This window comes from Pecten maximus, chromosome 3 (assembly GCF_902652985.1).
Source record: "Pecten maximus chromosome 3, xPecMax1.1, whole genome shotgun sequence".
Classification (NCBI taxonomy): domain Eukaryota; kingdom Metazoa; phylum Mollusca; class Bivalvia; order Pectinida; family Pectinidae; genus Pecten; species Pecten maximus.
Window position 1 is genome coordinate 40,961,727 of NC_047017.1, and position 11,613 is coordinate 40,973,339.

The window sequence follows — 11,613 nt, forward strand, 5'->3', positions numbered from 1 at the left end:
ACAAACTGTGAAAATAAACCACAAACAACTGCATACAGGTCATAGTTATTGATTTTATTGACTGAACAGATGAGAACTAGCCATGCAGTGATACAGACTGCAAATGATACAAGCCAGCTTGTTCCTTGTTTAACATAACTCTGACTGTGAGGCACAGACTCGCAAGCTCCCCAACTCACTGCTGCCTTGTACCCTACCCACCTACCATCTTCTTACATAACTTGTACCACACAATATCTTAACAAATCAAATTGTTTCAAAATGAATGAATGATAAACGTGTGAAGGGAACAAGGCAACAGGAGGGTCGTAACATAAATGCAGACACTATGATGTGAGGAAGGTTGGACATTACAACCCGGTGTGGACTATTGACATCGGTAGTTCTTATTCTGGAAAAGCAATAATTACAACCAAATTATTTGTCACTGATGTACATGGTAAAAATATCTCAAAGTAAAACGGTCCTCTTTGTAGTGACTTGATTTTGGTACAAGTATCTTCAACAGAAAGTGCACACACAAAACTTAACACATCACTTTTGGCAAATTCAATGTTTTTGAAACAATTTGAAATTGTTCTATTTGTTTTGATAGACTACTTGCTTCACTTTGAAAACACTATTTTTACACAAGTTTGAACCATAAAATTATGACAGTTTAACATAAACAGCAATGACAATAGATATTTTCTGTGCCTCACATATGTATGCCAATAACATATGCATTGTTGTGTTAAAAGGAATACTCCACTAAAATGGTAACAGCTATAAATGATACACAGTTACCCATACCTCATACGTTCTGCCTTTCTGTCAATTATGTACATAACTCTTGTATCACGACATTCATGAGTTACACCTAGCAAAAAAATGGATGGATAAATAGTATATTTGCCAGTGGAATGCTGACTTTCATTTTAAAACTCTTGAATTTTCACGTAATTGCTTTCTCCCGACAGCTGATGAAAACAGTTTTTTGTATACTATACAAGAATATGAAGAACAGATAAACCAATATTTGGGAAAAAATGAAGACTGAAGAGAATTCTCTCATCATAATAGCTCTCATGGTGCACTATAAAACATGACTATCTCATTCTTTTCCTGTAATACTATGTACATCACCACTTTACAAGTTAATATGCAAACATAAATATTGAAGGATTCATATATAAATATCATCCAAGAAATTATTGGCAAAAACAAAGACGCTGTACTTTCTGGACTCTCACCCAAACAGTATTTTTGTTTAAAATCTTAAATTTCTGAAACGATTCCGTTTCAGCCACATTCACATTGACACCTCAATCAAGCACATTAACTTACCACAAATACCCAGCACATTTCTGGACAGTCCAGTCACAGCACTGATTACACAACGTACAATTAATATTTGTCAAAAAATTGTTTTTACATAATTTTACCCAGATATTCAATCAACAAATATGTTTTTGACTTACACTTACACAAAAAAGAACAATATAGTAAATGATATTTAAGACATCCAAGTTGAAATATCACCAATCAAGTGATATTTAGACATCCGAGTTGAAATATCACTTTAAGTGTAAACCATTAAAGCTTAAATTTAACATTGCTACGAAAGGAATTCAAAAGGTAGTTAAATATAAAGACGACCAGGAAAATAAATAAGCCTACATAATGAACACAGTAATTGTTTCACTCTAAATTTTTTATTTGTTGTTCAAGTAGGGTAGTGTGTTTTTTCTTTGTCTGATCACAGTGCATTATTTTGATCCCGACCCAATCCCCATATCACCCACACCAACCCTTCACGACCCCAACTTACACCTCTACAATTAATCAATATCTCATGATATGACAGAATACGATGGTCTGTGTGTTGCACTTACATAACAAATGTTCTTTATTTGTTGTCTCCTGCAGTTATAACATCCCACCATAATTTACTGAAAGACGTATAGTTGGTCTTCTTTCAAATGTCATCAAACGATGGCAATAATGAGTAAATCAGAAATACATATATCAAATTACATGTATTGGAAATTACAAATAGTGTGTCCCGGTGACTTAGAAAGCCTTTCCAGTTAACAGCAGCCGCCACCAGAGGGCTTCACTGGTGTGCTCGGGTTTATTTTCACATTGGTTTTGTTGTCCGCGGCAGCTGTCACTGGGCCCATCCTGTTCTTTATCTCTGCTGCCATCGTCATGAAAGCCTGTTCAACGTTTGTAGCGTTTTTAGCACTGGTTTCTAAGAAGGGAATTCCTAACTGGTCTGCATATTCCTGTATGGAAACAAAAAATATTGTGAAGAGCAAGGAAACTGTTCCAGCATTTTTTATCATCAGATCATTTAATCAATGAGCAACTTCTGTTGGTGTACAGGATTATTGGTAGTGCAAGGCGTTACAAGGAAAATTCTGAGGTTCCAAACAGACTCACTCTTCGCAACATCATGTCCATTTAATTTTTTCAAAATTTTCATAAAAGCCATAAAATTTTTCAACAATAATTTGAGTGATTCTGGTCCACAGGCAGTCTTATTTATTCATAACAATGTACAATGTATTCCATTAAAGATAATTTGCCATTCAATTGTATATGTATCACCATACATTCTGATTACATGCTAATTAATAAATTAACTCTCTAAAATTGCAACTGAAGAAAATGGCCATTAATTGCTAGTACAGTAAACTATATCTTGTACCTAAAGTTAAATCTTACCTTTGCTGTAGTGTAATCAACCACTTTCTTCATTTCCAAGTCAGATTTGTTTCCTACCAATAATTTGTTTACATTTTCACTAGCATATCTGTCTATTTCATGTAGCCACTGCTTCACATTGTTAAAAGATTCCTAAAAGGAAAGAAAATACATATAATATTGAATATATACAAGCAATACATATTTGAAATGAAATTGGAATACTCTAACCAAAAGGATTTTTTCAGTTTTTCACTATTCTATTCTTTACTTCACTAGCCATGAAATAACTTACTTGACATTTATTTATATGTAATCCTTATTCCTTTGGAATGAATTTATACATCGTGAGCAATCAATGATTGCTAAACCCTTGAACACTGGCAGCAGTCATAATAGCAATATCATTAATGTACACTTCAGTATCAACACAATTTAAAAACAATTTTGAGATACAATTAATGTAGACCACACGCCAATTAGACATCTACCTATAAGTTGATGTTTTCTTGGTTTTGTACTTTTTCATATATATGTTTCATTCTTTTCCTACTTGAAGTTAACTTTTCATCTTAATGTATAAATGTACAAAATATCAGATAGTAACAATACTATTTCATTAAGCACCAGACCAAATTTCTGTCTCAAACTATGCCATGAAATGAAGAAATCGCCCACAAAATTTGGCACTTGTGATGAAGACCACATCCTGACAAACTGACACAAATAATGGAGGAGAAGTAAACCTAAATACTCCCTTATGATATAACTAATTTGGGACTATTAACAGGACAAAAGAAATTAAGCAAACTTTGAAAATAACGTTAAACAAAGAGATTTACACAAGCTTGTAATTACATACCTGGTCCGTTACATCGTACACTACTATAATACCATGGGCACCTCGGTAGTAGCTGGATGTAATTGTTCGGAATCTTTCTTGACCGGCTGTGTCCCACTATTTAACAAAACAATTTGTAAGAAATATTGAATTTTGAAATTATTCATGAATTTTGAAATTATTCAAAAATATGTTTGATGATTAAGTATTTCAAATGATCATGGCACTTAACATTAGAGCAATTCAAATGCCGAAAGCTGAAGACTTATTATGATTTCAGAGTAGAGCATCTGATTGTTTAACAGCCAGCACAAAATAGTTAGCAAGTTATAATTACTAGTTGGCAAGTATGACTTATTTAATCAAAGTGCCAAGGCTAGGCCACTTATAAGTGCTGTGCATGAGGGAATGAAATACAGGAAAAAAGCAAGTAATATATAAATAACAAATGGCAGGAAATAAGAAGACATTTTTTAAAATTGCATCCCTGATGATTAATTATCCTGTCATTTTAAGGAATTCTGTTTACTTTAAAAAGGCTGTGGTTGCGTTAAAGTTGTGATGAACGGTGAAGAATTCTGTTTTTAAACCTCACTTGAATGGGCATACTATAATTCAGTTCAATTCTTAGATCGATTAATCTATGATGTCTGTCATGTTTCTTGATAAACCACATAGCGATATATGAGATTCCTGTGAATTACTCTCTCAGTACATTTTGATTTCCAAGTTTTTAAATTGTATTCAATTTACAGCTTTTTTCTCTCTGTGTATTAACTGATCTGTATCATGACTAAATACTCAACAACTTTTGTGAAAAAACTTGTCTAGGAAATTTAATTTGTTCCCGATGAATGGGCCTACTTTATCTGTTCCGATGACTGGTTGAATTGCACATTCATGTTATATACTTTGTACAAGCATTTCACTATAAACCTATAAACATGCAACCACTTTATTGCTATCGGAATATCTGTTCAACTGATTTAAAACATGCAAACCACTTAATTAGTATCGGAATCTCTGTTGCGGAAACCTCTGTTGCGGAAACAAACTAACATTTGGTTTCACCCCATAATCACTTCAACCAGCTCAGCCTGGTCAGCCATTTCTGTGTGGCCTATTTCTTGGAAATGACAAACCAATCAATAGTCTTCTACTTTCATTTTAAGTATCAATGTAACATCAATTAAAGATTTCACTTATTTATTTCAAATTAAAAAATCCCACACAAAAAATAGTATTCGACAGACGAGGGCCATTTATATCAACCAAGTGCTCATGTGACTTTCCATAGTGTATATGAGTTACCTCCCTTCGCACAAATGAGGAAGCAAGCGTAATAAATTGCACAGAAAACAGTTTGAAATACTCCGGGATAAAACAGGACATTATGTATGATTTTAAGTCTTTTTCTATAATTTATTATCTTAAACAAAATATTAATGTCTTCAAACATATAAAAGTGTGAATCATATTACTTAATCACAAACAAATAAAAGATATCATTGTCTTGTGTGTTGTTAGATGTTTCTGGGAAAAATTATTTCTGGTCCCATCCTGAACTCATCAGGTCTTAATAATAGAAATAAGCGACATTTTGATTCCCCCTAGAGTTCCGGATGAACTCAAAATTTAACGATGATCGCCTAAGGTGGCTTTTTCACAGCAACTAAAAACCACAAACTAGAAATGAAAGCCACAATAATATATTGTTACAAACAATGTGTCAGGAGACCGTAGTCCTATTTCTGTAAAAGGCTAAATATGAATGAAAGTTTTCCACAAGGGGCATATACCTCTATTACAAAGACTGTAAACTATGAAATCATTAACATTTGATGTGTCCAAATTTTGTTATTTTAATTAGTTCGATAAACCTATCCTAGAGTACAATAACAGCTCCTACAATTTAAATCTTGACAATTTAACAATTGAATGTAGAGCATGGTTTTGTTTTATTATCTAGGACAACTTTTAACCGTAGTAGACTAGTGTCATTATTACAAATGTCTCTTATGAAATGTAACAGGAAAGGGAAAATGCAACAACCAGAATGAGACCCTTTACCATCTCAGCGGGTATTTTTTTGGGTGCCAAATGTAACCGGAGACAACGTTACAGACTGGTCTGATCAGTTTAGGATATGCAAAGAGTAGTTTTGATATGAGAGCCCAGGCTAACTACACAAACTGCTTCCTGTCTGGTTTTGAAACGCCATAACATTGACTGATTGTCTCCCTTGGCTATAATGTTCATGTTCTAATTAGTTCTCCTGACAAGTGACTTGTTTTGCCCACATCTTTCAGATACTAAATTCACATATGGAAACCTAAGATGGTCAGAGGTATATTTATACTTACAATTTGTAACTTGATTGTTTTTCCATCTAGTTCTATTGTTCGTATTTTCTGAAAAAGAGAAAGAATTTTCAGTGATGTTAACTCGCTTTTACAATAGCAGATTTATTCTCAATACACTCCCCAAACCTCAATATTTGCCATAAAAAATTCCCTGGCTAGAAGATATGATATTTGACTCTTGAAGCTTTCCTCTTGGTTTTACAAGCGTTCCCATTCCATCCGAGTAGATATTAACAAAATTCTCTGAAGCCAGTATCTGTTTAATAAACTGTAACAGGGGCATTGTCTAATAAACATGTTTGTTATTACAAAGTATCCAGATTTTTTCCTTAGAAATTCCTCCCTTATTTTCAGTACTAAAGAAATTGCCATCAGTACTTACGAAGTCAACACCAATTGTACTGATGTAACTCTCTGTGTAGGTGTCATCCTGCAATAGAAAACACATAATAATTTTAACACCTGCCACAAAGGTTCATACAGAGCTAAATATCATATTTCGCTGAAAGATGCATTAAACTATAGACAATGTTTGTATGATTTGCTTCTAAAACTAACGACAGTGACATACATTTGCAGCACATGACCTTGATATACTTCAGCCAGCATCTGCAAACAAGCTTATATCTATCAAATACCAACGTACTAAATAATAAATTGCAGATTATGTTTTTTCTAAATTTCTAAAATAGCAATGGTAATTAGTTTTAGCATTAAAATGCAGCCTCACTCTATAACTTGGTGCAAGAAAGTTTCATAAAATCTGTAATGCATACGTTAACTCTTTACGTACTCATTCAAATTTCGCGGTCGCTACCGGAAGTGAATGCTGGGTAGGTCCTTTGTGTATAGGAGCATATGGCTATCACATCAGACGTCGATAAAACGATCTTTTACTGTTGTGTGATGCTCAATATTAAATGAAGTTTATCGTATGGAACGAGTACTGAGTACGCAAACTCTTTTACCCAATTTTTCATTTGAAATACGGAGAAATCACCAGGCAGAATCATGGGAAATGACATGTTGATCGGCACATGCGTCACGTGTGCAAGCAATCACGCAGCCAAAACATCGTTTTTCGTTGTGTAAAAATATTTTAAGTATTTCTTACTTATTTTGATGATAAACGTTGATCAATTATATATATTCTATTGTTTTTAATAGCTTTATTGTGTTTAACTCCTCCACAATCTCGCAGAAAACGAAAGTAAAATTGAGGCCACAATTTTGTAGCTATGTAAACGACACGGCATGAACTGGCGAAATTCTTTGAAATAGACAATTTTAACGAATGAATATGCTTCTGATATGTAAAATAATTCATCAATACAATATTTACATTGCTTATTATTTCTTAAAAACATCATTTCTGTGTCAATTCCTTCGTATGACTCTACTGAACCAGCAAGTAATATCAACATCTTTCACCATGTTTTTCTGACGATTTGAGTCATCAGAAAGGATACAAGAGCATGTTTTTGTGACGTGTGTAGTCGTCGTGAGTACGGAAAGAGTTAATACAACTGGTTTGTAAATTAAAACGTCGTGTTAATTTATAATTAAAGGGTATACATACAGCAAATCTTAAAAGTAGACAGGACTTTCCAACACCTGAGTCTCCAATCAGCAGAAGTTTAAACAAGTAGTCACTGAAAACAGAAAACCAGAGATTCAGCAAATCGAATCAGTTATAACACAAAGTAACCATATTATCATATCTACTAGTCAACTGAATAAACTTGAGATAGCAAACCGGTTGCTCTTCATTGTTTGGTATACAATCTATTTCATTTTTTGACACCATTTTTTCATTGAAATAAAATCTACAAGTTTCATAACTGGTCAAATTAGAATATATTTCACTTACACTCATGTGCTACATGTAAGTATACCTATATGTGTATTGTATTAAGATGATTTTAGACACGAAAATCAAATATAAAACACTACCAGTTTATGATTTGCCTTGATTTGCGACACACCCAGTAATTCTTAGATAAATAGGCGATATGATTTTAACTTAATTTTAATTTTTATCTAAATTTTAAGACTGGCCAGGATGATATATCCTTGACAAATATGTTGACAGGTGCCATTGCAGTGCGCAAGTATATATATACGTCAAATTATTTAATAAAACAGTAAGACTTGACTCGCATTCCAACATTTATAAGGGTATATAGCAGTTTAATTCTAACAACCACATATTAGTATATATCAAGTAATTTAAACATATTAGTATATCAAGTTATTTAAACATTAAGTAATCTTATTTAGACCAAAAGTTATCAGGATACCATGTAATGTACTTACAGGTGCTGTGAATAGGAATACTCTGAAGATGGATAAATTCCCATTTCTTCTTATTCAAAGTACAGCCTTATTTAGGAGAATCCCTTAACATTTATAAACAATACCATGCATGTTAGTGGTTAGTTTATTGAAAGTATGATCATTTCTGATGACATGGCAGATGGATGACATAAAATCCATAAATAGAGAAAAAAATCTATAAATAACAGTTACACTGGCCTTGCTCAGATCACCGGGGGATTCACCTGGGAACTGGGATACAAGAAATATGCCATGTTTTTGTTAAAGATAATGCTGCTAGCCAGCAATGAGCATGGACATATATCTCATGCAGAATGAGTTACTTTGAAAATTTTGCAATGTGCTGTGATGTTAAAACATGTATAGTGTTATGTGATTCTACATCAGGATTGAAGCTTTTGTTAAGAGGTGTAAGAACATTTCACAATAACTTCAATTTATTAGATGATGATCACAAGTTTAATAAAGTTTCAGAATTAATGTATTCACTTGCTAAGAGACTCCTGTAGGTCAAACATCATCAACACACTTTTATCCCGAAAATTTTACATAACGAGGTGATTTGATGATTCCTTAGGGAAGATTTAAAAGAGCGTGGGGTCAAATGGGGTTTTCTCTAGATCTGGGTAATCCAGATCCAGCCAACCAGTTTCCCATAGCTATATAGGCTTGTCTCTGGGTCTGGGTACTCCAAATCCACAAGACCAGTTTCCTCTAATACACTTCTGCTAACAAAAGTGATAGGGACAAGTGTTAAACTGACAAAACTAGAAAATACTAAATACTGTACTATATGTATACCCATGAGGCTAATACCTGATCATAACAAGGATTCCACACAAATTAAATTGCCCTGAAATCTGGATGAAAGCAAATTTTCAGTAAATACTCCTGTTTTATAGTTCTAAACTTGGCAATAATAAGCTTACAGTTTAGGCATAATATATCCTATCTAAATGCTTCAATCACTGATCTAGCAAAATTAATACTTATTTGCCATGAAACAGGTCTTCTGCATCATTCTATTGCTTCATTGACCTACTTTCAACTATGGCCGTTTTGGTTTTTTAAAAGATCAGTAATGTGTGTATAAGCAGAATAAAATAACAAGAAAATTGCATTTAACTTGCTTTTGTAACTGTAACCATTTTTCAACTTATTGGATTGACTTTTTCAGTCTGTTTTAGGTCGAGAGATGTAAATAATCATAATTTTATGTTAGTGATGCTATCATCTAACTGTGGATTTAATGATTGATTTATGTAAAGAAGGTATACACATTGCACTTTTTAACATTTAAACAATTCAATGTTTAAAATGATCAAAATCCAAACTGTGCAATTTGAGTCAGCTAAATCACTTATGTTAAATTAGAGGTTATACAAGGCACCTGTCATAAGATACCACTCCATTATAGCTAGCACCCTGCCAAAGCACCATGGATGTGTAGAATCTCTATTGAGTGTATTCCAGCGCAACATCTAACATGACTTACTTATGAATGATGTGTGTGGAGTGGACAGAGATGATATCAATGATATATATACAGTCAACCTGCTGACTGGCACAACACAAGATTTCAGGTACATGTATGCTATATCCTCTAATTAAAACAATACACATTGTTGGAGTATATCAAACGTTGAGATTTAATTTTGTATCATAAATTAGCTATGAATTGTTTTATCTCCGATCATGTTAAAGTGAAAGGAAACAATACTAGTTCTGGGTAAGAGTTAGCATATTTTTCATGAAGCACCTTGGTGTTACTATAATATAACACCTTCAGGAAATAGATCTACTAGCTATAGTTTTGTACCTAAACACAAAGATTTCCTGTCAATATTTATAGGTGGGATGCATGTGAAGAGTGTAACTTTGCCTCGAGGACAACGACAGTTGGTGGGATAGAAATATAATCTATGTATGCTATAGTGTTGTAGATATAATATACATGCACAAAAATGTGAGAAAGCGTAATCAACAACGTAATTAGGGGGGTGTCAACAGTCTGTTGATTTGTATACAGGATGCCCTAAAACTACGTATATAAAACAGGTTTGGTGATAACAAAAGTTAACTGATTACATGCAAAGCACTTATCAAGATGTACATTACATATTAACATCGATTCAATTTCAATGACAGGTAGCTTGTCATATTTTCAGCACAAAGATCAGCGATCTCGAGTGTCTGGTCATGCTGAAGTCACAAGTTATGAACACGTCAAGACATGGTAGACGTGTAGTTATTTATGAATGAAGAGAAGACAAAATATGGTTTTGAATAGATATGTAGAAAGAAATCATAAAACTATGACACAAAACGTGATAAAACGGAGAATAAGGGATAGAATACACATGCGATGTACTGACAGCTGAGGTGGAAAATATGACCGAGTCGCCATTGGCAATCGTACGTGATGACGTATCAATTTTCCTTGCCAATATTTGTATGATTTTCTTATACTTACTACTCGGGATTCATTGTGGACATACTATAGTGACCGAGAATGTATGTGAGAACGATCAGAATCCCTTGTATGCGATGAAACGAAGAGAAATTAGCACCCTATCGTGATAGGCTTTGAACCAAAATGGCTTCCTTCTTCCGACTTTTGCGACTGCTCAGTGATGGGTGGGCATATTTTGCATATGACGTCATTGCCCAACGTGGCATCACGAGATCTCGACTTCCGGTTTGAGTTAGTTTGCGAAATCAGTGTTTTTTCTGTAATCACAGCCAGGGCAAAGTACACCAACAATAACAGGGAAAATATAAATTCTTTTGTATGTAAATAATAAGTGCATATCAATACAGAATGAGCAAATGAAATGATAATAGATGGAATTAGTCCAAATTAAAAGATTCAATGTATTGAAGATATCAAAGGCGGCAAATTAATTAGTATGATATAAAATAAGAGAGATAATTAACTATAAAGACATACTTATATCTGTTAAAAACAGTATTTAACAATTGTATTCACTTTAAACAAAATGGCAAAAATCACGTTGAACGATATGTAGACTTCCCGTATTATTGTAGCAAAATTTCATATTGAATTTTGTATTTATATATATCATTATAACCAGAGACATATATCTGTATATATGTCTCTGTTATAACCAATTTACAGCTGCACGTATACTTATAATGCATCAACTGCAATAACACCTACAGTTAAATCCAAAATAATTTAAACCACCTTTTCAATTCTAACGTTACTAGTTGAACGAAGTTTAATACTGTAGTATATTTGTTTTATTTGGTATTAACTCGTTATAAATTTCATACATGAAACAGGATTTGAGCTTTGTAAATAAAATATTGTTATCCAAGTAATGTTCTATATATCATCACAATAATATCAACTTCAGAAGC

General features: G+C 33.2%; 1 protein-coding gene across 2 annotated transcripts; it reads right to left on the reverse strand.

Annotated features, from left to right (window-relative positions):
* Positions 1 to 33: 33 nt before the first annotated feature.
* LOC117324182 (ras-related protein Rab-1A) lies at positions 34 to 10,885 on the reverse strand. Of its 2 annotated transcripts, none has more exons than XM_033879870.1 (7): positions 10,703 to 10,885; positions 7,472 to 7,544; positions 6,275 to 6,322; positions 5,893 to 5,940; positions 3,551 to 3,646; positions 2,710 to 2,841; positions 34 to 2,267 (listed from the first exon to the last, which is right to left on the reverse strand). In XM_033879870.1, exons 1-7 carry the CDS (start codon positions 10,723 to 10,725, stop codon positions 2,070 to 2,072), a joined length of 618 nt encoding a protein of 205 aa, XP_033735761.1. In that variant the 5' UTR covers positions 10,726 to 10,885; the 3' UTR covers positions 34 to 2,069. The 2 variants fall into 2 exon arrangements, with proteins under 2 accessions (XP_033735761.1, XP_033735760.1); XM_033879869.1 differs by lacking the exon at positions 10,703 to 10,885 and adding an exon at positions 8,209 to 8,267.
* Between the last annotated feature and the right edge of the window lie 728 nt (positions 10,886 to 11,613).

Coding starts and splice junctions, on each gene's coding strand:
- LOC117324182 (XM_033879869.1), bottom strand. CDS start 8,252: ATGGGAATTTATCCATCTTCAGAGTATTCCTATTCACAGCACCT. Junction 7,545..8,208: donor TATTCCTATTCACAGCACCT/GTAAGTACATTA, acceptor TTCTGTTTTCAG/TGACTACTTGTTTAAACTTC. Junction 6,323..7,471: donor GTCTACTTTTAAGATTTGCT/GTATGTATACCC, acceptor TTTCTATTGCAG/GATGACACCTACACAGAGAG.